Source organism: Echinops telfairi, unplaced genomic scaffold, assembly GCF_000313985.2.
Source record: "Echinops telfairi isolate 266 unplaced genomic scaffold, ASM31398v2 ScPeMD7_7412;HRSCAF=8450, whole genome shotgun sequence".
In the NCBI taxonomy this organism is placed as follows: Eukaryota; Metazoa; Chordata; class Mammalia; order Afrosoricida; family Tenrecidae; genus Echinops; species Echinops telfairi.
The window spans coordinates 2,572,038-2,581,402 of NW_022111312.1; the positions used below are offsets into that span (position 1 = coordinate 2,572,038).

Genomic DNA, 9,365 nt, shown 5'->3' on the forward strand with positions numbered 1-9,365 from the left:
AAGCACACCAGCCTGTGTGATCATGAGGTGTCAAAAGGATCAGGTATCAGGCATCAAAGAACAAAAAATCTTATCATTGTAAATGAGGGGGAGTGCGGAGTGGGGACCCAAAGCCCATCTACAGGCAACTGGACATCCCCTTACAGAAGGGTCGTGAGGGGGAGATGAGCCAGTCAGTGTAGCAACAATGAAACATACAACTTTCCTCTAGTTCTTAAATGCTTCCTCTCCACCTCTATCATGATCCCACTTCTACCTTACAAATCTGGCTGGACCCAAGGATATACACTTGTACAGATAGGAACTGGAAACATAGGGAATCCAGGACATATGCACTCCTCGGGGCCAGTGGTGAGAGTGGTGATACCGCAAGGGTGGAGGGAAGGTGGGGTCAAAGGGGGAACTGATTACAAGGATCTATATATAACCCCCACCCCCTGGGGAACGGACAACAAAAAAGTGGGTGAAGGGAGATGTTGGACAGTTTAAGACATGACAAAATAATAATAATTTATCAATTATCAAGGGTTCATGAGGGAGGGGGGGTAATGAGGAGTTGATACCAAGGGCTCAAGTATAAAGAAAATGCTCTGAGAATGATGATAGCAACAAATGTACAAATGTGCTTGACACAATGGATGTATGTATGGATTGGGATAAGAGTTGTACGAGCCCCCAATGAAATGATTAAAAAAAAAAAAAGGGCAGAAAGAAAAGACCACAATGGATGTCAGAAGAGACTCTGAAACTTGGTATTGAATGGAGAGTGACTAAAATAAACATGAAATGATTAAGTCGAAGAACTCAGAAGACGATTTCACAGAGCAGTCAAGATGACAAAGTGTTACAATGCAATGTGCAAAGACCTGAAATTAGATCACCAAAAAGGGAAGACCCTGCTCAGCATTTCTTAAGCTGAACAAACTAAAGGAAAATCAAGTCTCAAGTTGACATATTAGAGGATTCTGTAGGCAAAATTTTGAATGATGCAAAACATCAAAATAAGATGGAAAGAATATACAGAGTCACTATAGTAAAAAGAATTAGTCAATGTTAAGTCATCTCAAGAAAGAGCATAGGATAGAGAAGTGGTGGTACTGAAGCAAGAAGTCTAAGCTGAGGGGCACTAAAGGCTTTGGTAATAAACAAGTCTCCAGAAACTGATGGAATGTCAATTAAAATGTTTCAGACATATTTCAGAGGCAAAAGCCTCCAACAACAGAAGGGCCAGAAGGCGCAAATTTACAGTGATAATACATAAAGATCATAGTAAAGTCATAGAAGATAAAAAAGATAGGAAAGAGAATAAAATAGACACATTTATGGTAGCATGCTCACCTCAGCTTCTCTTGATTGACCAGGAGGAACTGGGATGAGTGAGAGCAAGTCTTTTCTATCTTGGGACATTTATAGGTAGTCTTAAGATATGTATATTTAGTAGTTACGTGCATCACAAGGTGGTGATACCTACATTAAGGTCCCTGAGCTCACAGGTGAGGAAACCTAATACCTGCATTGAGGGAAGGTAGGAGGGGGACTGGGTAGTTTATTCAGGCTTTTCTTTACATTGATGTTCCTCTTTCCTTTCCTGCTCTGTCTGCAGAGGTTCTAAGACCATCTAATCTTGAGCCCACAGAGCCCAGGTCTCCAGGGGGGATACTCTGCCCTTCTCTGTGTGCTTTCTTTAAGTTCGTACCCAATTCCTCCCAAGTTCCTAGATCTAAAGTTCCTTCCTCTGGGTACCATGGATTATACCTTTTGTTTGTTTTGTTTCACATTTTTATTTTATTATTATTTTTTAAATCATTGTATTGGGGGCTCATACAACTCTTATCACAATCCATACATCCATTCATTGTGTCAAGCACATTTGTATATTTGTTGCCTTCATCATTCTCAAAACATGCTTTCAACTTGAGCCCCTCATATCAGCTCATTTTTTTCCTCCTTCCCTCCCCCCTGATAATTTAGAAATCATTATTTTTCCATGTCTTACACCGACCGATGTCTCCCCTCTTCCACTTTTCTGTTGACCACTCCCCAGGACGGGGTTATACGTAGGTCCTTGTATCAGTTCCCCCGGAGTATACTTTTTTTTACTACTTGTAAAAATCTTGCCATCTTTTTGTTACTGCTACATTGTTTTTCTAGTAAGTGGGTGAGAGTAATAGCATGTTTTAGGTTTACTTCCGTCTTGCCCCATTGTCCTCTTTAAAATATTTATATTATTATTACTACTACTTATTTACTAATCCCCCAACCCGATTCTCACTTCAAATACTTTCCTCGGTTCATTCTATCTTCTTTTTTTTTTTTATATATATATATATATATTTTTTTAAACATTTTATTAGGGGCTCATACAACTGTTATCCCAATCCATACACACATCAATTGTGTAAAGCGTATTTGTACATCATTTCTCAAAACATTTTCTCTCCATTTAAACCCCCGACATTAGGTCCTCATTTTTCCCCTCCCTCCCTCATTCTATCTTCTGATGGCGTTACACAACCACTGCAAGGGGTAATTCTCCTCTGGGGAGACCTCCCCTTGGTCCCTGTTTGGGTGCCAAATTGTGAGGTACCAGCCCCCACAACTAACAGGTCCAAGGAGTGGTTGTGTAATTGAGGGGTAAAGTTAAGAGACATCAGACAATAAAGTAAGCAAGTACTCACCTCTGAGACCACTGTGACTTCTGAAGCCAGATCGAGCAGAGAGGGAGACTATATCACCAACCAAGGCTGATATACACTTGGAAGGCATGCAAACCCACTTAATTACAGGTAACCACATACGTAACAAAGTGGGCTGTACCCTAACCCTAAAGGCCCTGGAGTACATTGGAGGAGTAACCTAACACCAGGACCTGGGGCAGGTAAGGGGGAGTGGCTGTCTTTAGAGCCTAGAGAGCAAGAGCACATGTCTGCCTCTATAGTTAAAGCTGCCCTGCTGGCTACATAGCAATCAGCCATGTGCTTCTAAGAGGTAACCTAAAGGAAGCACTATTATGGGAGGATATAGTGTGGAATTATATCAATTATGAGAATGTGATTGGAATCACCTCCAATTCACAAGGGTGAAGGCCTCCCTCTATCCCAGAAAGCCAGCTTGCTATGCTTCTTAATATATGAGAATAAAGGAATCATCCATATATACCCTTCCCGTTCTCTGCTCCCCACAAACAGTTTCTTTAATTAAGACACACCAAAGAAATCCATATTTAGTCATTAATTTCTCAGCTGTCAGTGTTATCGTTAAAAGAATTGAGTAAATACTCCAAAGACCTGAAAACAGTGATGTGAATAGACATATATACTGGTGTGCATTGCGGCACTTTTCACAAGAGGCAAAATGTGGAAATCAAAATGTCCATCAATTCATAAATTGTTAAATAAAATATAGTATATACATACAATGAAATATTACTCAGCCATAAAGATGAACGAAGTCCTGATGCATGTCACAACACAAATTACCTTAGAAGGCATTATGCTGAATGAATTAAGTCAGATACAAAAGGACACATAGTGTATGTTATTGCTTATATGAAATTAGCAATTATATAGCAACCATAAGCCATTAGTGGTTACCAAGGACAGGAGAGAGCGGAAAAGTGAGGGGTTTTGCTTAGAATAAATTTAATGACTGTTAATAGAATTATTCCACAATTGATTACTTATTTCAAAGGCTAAGTGACTTAAATTTCACATATAACCCCAAAAGACCCTGCTCACCTCTGGAGATTTCTGTATATTCTGGAATACAGCATAGGTAATAAGTGAACTTGAACCTATAACACTGACAGAGATATGAAGTTATTATTAAAACAGGACATCCATTCTCTCCAAATGAATGTATCATTTTAATGTGCTTCCCATCAAAACTTTAGTCAGTATATATATTCTAAAATGTAAATGGAAGGCAAAGAAACTAAGAAAGATGAATACTTTTTTGGACATGAAGAATAAGGTGAGAATAACCAGTACCTGATTTCAAGACTTACTACATAGCTATCGCAATTAATACTATGTGGTATTGGTAGAAGGGCAGACACATTGATCAATGGAACTTAGTAGAAAATGCAGAAATAAGTCGGAGTTTTGACAAAGGTGTAAAAACAATGAAATTAAGGTTGACTTTTCAACAAGTGGCCCTGGGGTAATTGGACATTCATAAGGGGGAAAAAGGGAAAAATAACTCTTAGTTGTCTCATAGTTTATGCTAAAATAAACTCAAAATTTATCATGTAAAACTTTTAGAAAAATACTGACATAATTGTAGAAATGGAACAAGAATTCATAGTTGTCAGGAGTCATGGATGGAAGGAGGAAGGAGGGAAGGGAGTAATTATAAAGGAAACTAGAGGGATTCTTGCAGAGATGTATGAATTGTGAATTTTGACTTTATCAAGGTCAATATCCTGGTTCTGATAATGTACTCTAGTTTTGCAAGATGTTACCATTAGGGGATATTGGGTAAAGAATACAGGGATCTCTTTGTATTAGTTCTAACAATGAAATGGCCTACAATTATCTCAAAATATAATGTTAAAAACAAAACAATAGGGCTATTTCATTTTCGCTGTTTATTTTGGAAATAACCTTGCTAATCAGGTTGTCTTTTGATTTCCGGACATTATCCCTCAATCTGTTATTCTGCTTTGTTATTGTTTTTGATGTTGCCATATATATTAGTCATAAGATACCAACATGGAAGAAAATAGTATTTCTCTCAAATGAAAGAGTACAAACAAATCCCCAGGGGGAAAAAGTGTAGGTACTTCCAAAATTCTCGAGTTTTGCTTATACTAGACAGTCATATTCTATCAGATTAAATAAACATACCTCAGAGTAGCCATGACAAATTGTATCCACTGTGTTACCGAAAAAACCTAAATAAAAGAGAAAATAAAATTAGACTTTTTATATTAAACATTCAACCTTACCCCAATTTCACTGTTTATTAACTATCTGAGCAGCACAAATTCTTCAGTGCTTAACCAGGTGTTTCAAGTCTGGAAATGAGTGTCAAGGCTGTACGAGCCCCTGAATATGCAGTGTGATACCTTTGCTCATTTTACTCAAGTCTCTAGGAAACAGAAAGATAAAAAATAAGAAGAAAGTAGATAGAAAATGACTGAACAAAAAAAGATAAATGTTTGATGAGAAAACTAAGGAAAAAACAGGAAGAAAGTGGAGAAGAGGTAGGAAAAATTGAAATTTTGAAACAGAATAGACAGATTTAGGGGGAAGAATCAGCAAAGGTAAAAGATAAGGCAAACAAATACTACACAGAGTTGATTGGCAGCTAGACAGAACTAAAACAGAACACACACACAGAGAAAGAGAGGGAGAAGTAAACTACAGAGAAGTAGCCAGAAGAAAGATTAGTAGTCTGGAGGAAAGTACTGAGAGTGGAAAATACAGAACAGGAAGGAAGAAACGAGAAACAAACAGAGGAGAGAGACAGCTTCTGATCGACTCACCAGGTCCCAGTTGTCTTCCAGAATGCTAGCCTCCCAAGGGAGGGCCATAGGCACTTTAGTCCCAGCTTCTTTAAGCAGCCCGACCCTTCCTTCCCCGTCAGGTTGAGTCTAGAGCGGTGAGCAGTGAACAGCTGGCTCCACCCCTAGACCAGCTGGGCTCCTCCCCATCCCAGCCTGCCTTGTAACTTGAGGGTGAGGGAAGGTGGTGGTGACTAGAGGAGAAAAAAGCCAAACAGAAAGCACAAAACTAGAAAGAGCAGGTGATAAGAAAACATTCTAAGAAGCATTAAGAATCTTAACAAGGGACAAGAGGCAGAAATGATGAAAAGTAGAAAGAATGAATCATCGTGAAATGGATAAATTGAGATGCAAGAGAGAAATGGAACAGAAAGAAGGTCGACTTAAAGTTTGAACAGATAGAAGACAGTAATAAGGAAGAAACAACCTACTAACTCAGATAATTATTCTTAACAATACTAGGAAAATCTGAGAAGTTATTAATGTATATCATGACTTTTTAATATTAACATCTTTTTTAGAGTCTTTTTATAAATCATTTTATTGGGGGGGGGCTCTAGTATTAAGCATACTTGTATATTTGTTGTCATCAACATTTCCAAAACATTTTCTTTCTACTTGAGCCCTTGATATCAGCTCCTCTTTTTTACCCTCCCTCCCGCCCTTGTGAATCCTTACTTGATTCTATATTATTGTTCTTATTTCGTGTCTTACACTGTCCATGGACTCCCGTCACCCACATTTCGGTTATTTATCATCCCCTTGGGGGTGGAGTATATATCTAACCTTGTGATGGGTTCTTCTTTCTCCCCTGGCCCCACCATCCCCCTACCCTCATGATATCGCCACTCCCATTACTTAACATCTTCTTAAATATTCTGAATTGAAAGTTACTACCAGAAGTATGATTATATTATTAAATTATAATACTCATTTAACATACTTGGGTTAAAATATTGACCCTGAACAGAAACTTTTAAAAGATAAATAAGATACAGACTCAGCCTTCCAGGAGCTTGTAACATAGTGGGGAAATGGCTCAAAAAATCAGCCTGGAACAGCACTCTATATGGAGTGGTATTGGAATAGGATTTAGAACTGGTAAAATTTGGACAAAAATCGGGGAGGGGAAAAACACGAGCAAGGAGGGGTAGTGTTCATTTATGGACTATCTTTTATTACTCATCATTATCTTTATCTAGCCATCCGCTCCATCTGTTCTACAAATACTAACAACATAAATTTGCATACCCTGCAAAATTTAGATGCATGATTTATTTACTCTCATCAGGTTAAGATTGTTGTCTGGAATGGAAGATGAAACATTGCGAAATGGAAGAAGGCCTTAATCACATTGCTCAAATTATTAGGTAAAATAATATATAGAAATGCCAGATTTCTGAGTCAGCAATCCGTACCATAAGGGCTGTTTTGAGACTTGTAGGCATACATCTAATAAGGCAGAGGGCATTGATGGCAGTCTTATTGAGTGATAAATGAATGCTTTTGAACAAAGGAGTCTTGTCTCAGCCAAGAACAAACCTGAAATTGTTTAGCGATCAGTCTTGCCAAATCAGTCTGCTGCTCTTGATAGGTCATCAACTCTGGAGAAATTTTCTCTTGTGACATCACTTCAACAACATCTAATGCCATCTACTAACAGTTTAGAGGTTTATTTTCACGTTTTCTCTCTAAATTAATTGCCTGCCTCCTATGTATTCTGCATTTACCACCTTTGAGATATCTTTGGAAACAGTCTCTCCATCTTCCTTTTCTACAAGAGCTAATCCATACCCAAATGATAAAAGTATGTGATATTTACTTTGTTTTCTTTTCCACTATATTTTTTTCGTTCTCCAGCAAATTCAAACATAGTCAGCTCTCAATTAATGTAATGGGTTATTATGTTGTTGTTAAGTGCCATCAAATTAGTTCTGACCCACACTTTCCAGTCCTGCGCCATCCTCACAATTTTTCTTATATTTGACCTGATTGTTGTGGCCACTGTGTCAATCCATCTCCTAGAGGGCCTTTCTCTTTTTCGCTGCCCCTTTACTTTACCAAGTACGTTGTCCTTCTCCAGAGACGGTCTTTCCTGACAACATGATCAAAGTATGTGAGACACAGTCTTGCCATCCTTCCCTCTAAGGAGCATCCTGGCTGCTGTATTTCTTTCAAGACAGGTATGTTAGCTCTTCTGACAGCCCATGGTGCTTTCAGCATGCTTCACCAGCACCGCCATTCAAGTGCACTGATTCTTCTTCAGTCTTCCTTATTGAATGCCCAACTTTCACATGTGTATGACGTGACTGAAAATACCACGGCTTGGGTCAGGTGCACCTTAGTCCTCAAAGTAACATCCTTGCTTTTCAACACTTGAAAGAGGTCTTGTGCAGCAGATTTACCCAATGTAATGTATAGTTTGATCTCTTGACTGCTGTGTCCACGAAAATTGATAGTGGATGCAAGCAAGGCAAATCCATTGACAACTTCAATCTTTTCTCCGCTTATCGTGATATTACCTATGGGTTACTATGTTATTAGGTTCCATGGACTTGGTTTCAAACCATAGCATCCCTATGTGCAACAGAAAGAAACACTGTCCTGTCTTTCACCCTCCTCACAATTGTACCTATGCTTGAGTCCATTGTTGCAGCCACCATGTCAACCCATCTGCTAGAGAGCCTTTCTCTTCTTTGCTGCCCCTCTACTTTACCAATCATGATGATGTTTTCAGGACAGGTCATTCCGACAACATGTCCAAAGCATGTCAGATAATCTTGTCATCCTTGCCTCTAAAGAAAACTTTGGTCCTACTTCTTCTAAGACAGATTTGCTTGTCCTTTAAGCAGGCCATGGTACTTTCAATATTCTTCTCCAACACCACAATTCAAATGCACCAATTCTTCTTAGATCTTCTGTATTGACTGTCCAACTTTCACATGCATATAAGCCAACTGAAAACACCTGGCTTGGATCAAGCAAATTCTAGTCCTCCCTTGCTTTTCAATACTCTAAAGAGATCTTGTGCAGTAAGTTACTACTTGGCAGGTCAATTTGAATTACTATATAACAGTACCTATATGGGTTCCTATAAGATAGGTCAATTCAAGTTAACAGATCTAAACTTCTACCATGAGTAAGTCAGTCGATACAAAGTCAAGAGAGACATCTATCTACTAAAAGATTTTTATACAAAAAAAATATATAGAGAGACTTCCAGGAAGATGGCGACTGAGTAACACATACCAAAGGGACTCCACAGAAATCAGTGCATGAGGGTTACTACAAGGGAAATTGCATACTGCCGGTCGCAGGAGGAGCAGCATAAAGACAGGTAGGCACAGAACCACTAGATTTTGAGGAGCTGGGGACTTTTGGCTTACCGTAGTGGAGGCTGGCTACCATCTTACCATCACCCTTCTTCAAATTGGAAAAACTGATTACCAACTTCAGATGGAGAGGGAAGAAGCCCAGAATTATCAGAGAACTCTTCAAGAAGAAGGACACAGTGGGAGGGCTTGCTTTACCTGACTTTAACACATATTATACAGGCACAGTGGTCAAAACCACTTGGTATTGGTATAAAGACATGAAAATGAACTGAAAACCCAGAAATAAAATCTTCAGCATAGACTGATCTTGATAAGGGCCCCAAAAACATCAAATGGGAAGCAGATGCTCTCTTCAACAAGTGGTGCTGGAAAAAATGGGTGTCTACCTGCAGAAAAATGAAGCAAGACCTTTATCTCACTCCATGCACACAAATGCACTCAATGTAGATCACAAACCTCGAGGTAAAACCCCAAACTATTAGGGCCATCAATGAGGGAATTGGGACCAACCTGAGAACTATGGC

The 9,365-nt window shown here is 38.9% G+C and overlaps 1 protein-coding gene across 4 annotated transcripts in view; it reads right to left on the bottom strand.

Moving 5' to 3' along the window:
* TMEM116 (transmembrane protein 116) overlaps positions 1-9,365 on the bottom strand; it is an 82,518-nt gene that overhangs the window by 47,194 nt on the left and 25,959 nt on the right. For 3 of the 4 annotated variants that reach the window (XM_045296836.1, XM_045296835.1, XM_045296834.1), the window contains exons 1-3: positions 5,489-5,569; positions 4,848-4,894; positions 3,738-3,801 (exon numbers count right to left, since the gene is read on the bottom strand). In XM_045296836.1, coding sequence (XP_045152771.1) covers positions 3,738-3,801; positions 4,848-4,894; positions 5,489-5,536 — 159 coding nt within the window. In that variant the 5' untranslated portion in view covers positions 5,537-5,569. Of the gene's footprint in view, positions 1-3,737; positions 3,802-4,847; positions 4,895-5,488; positions 5,570-9,365 lie in introns of those variants that run through there. The other variant, XM_004709654.2, reaches the window with a different exon arrangement.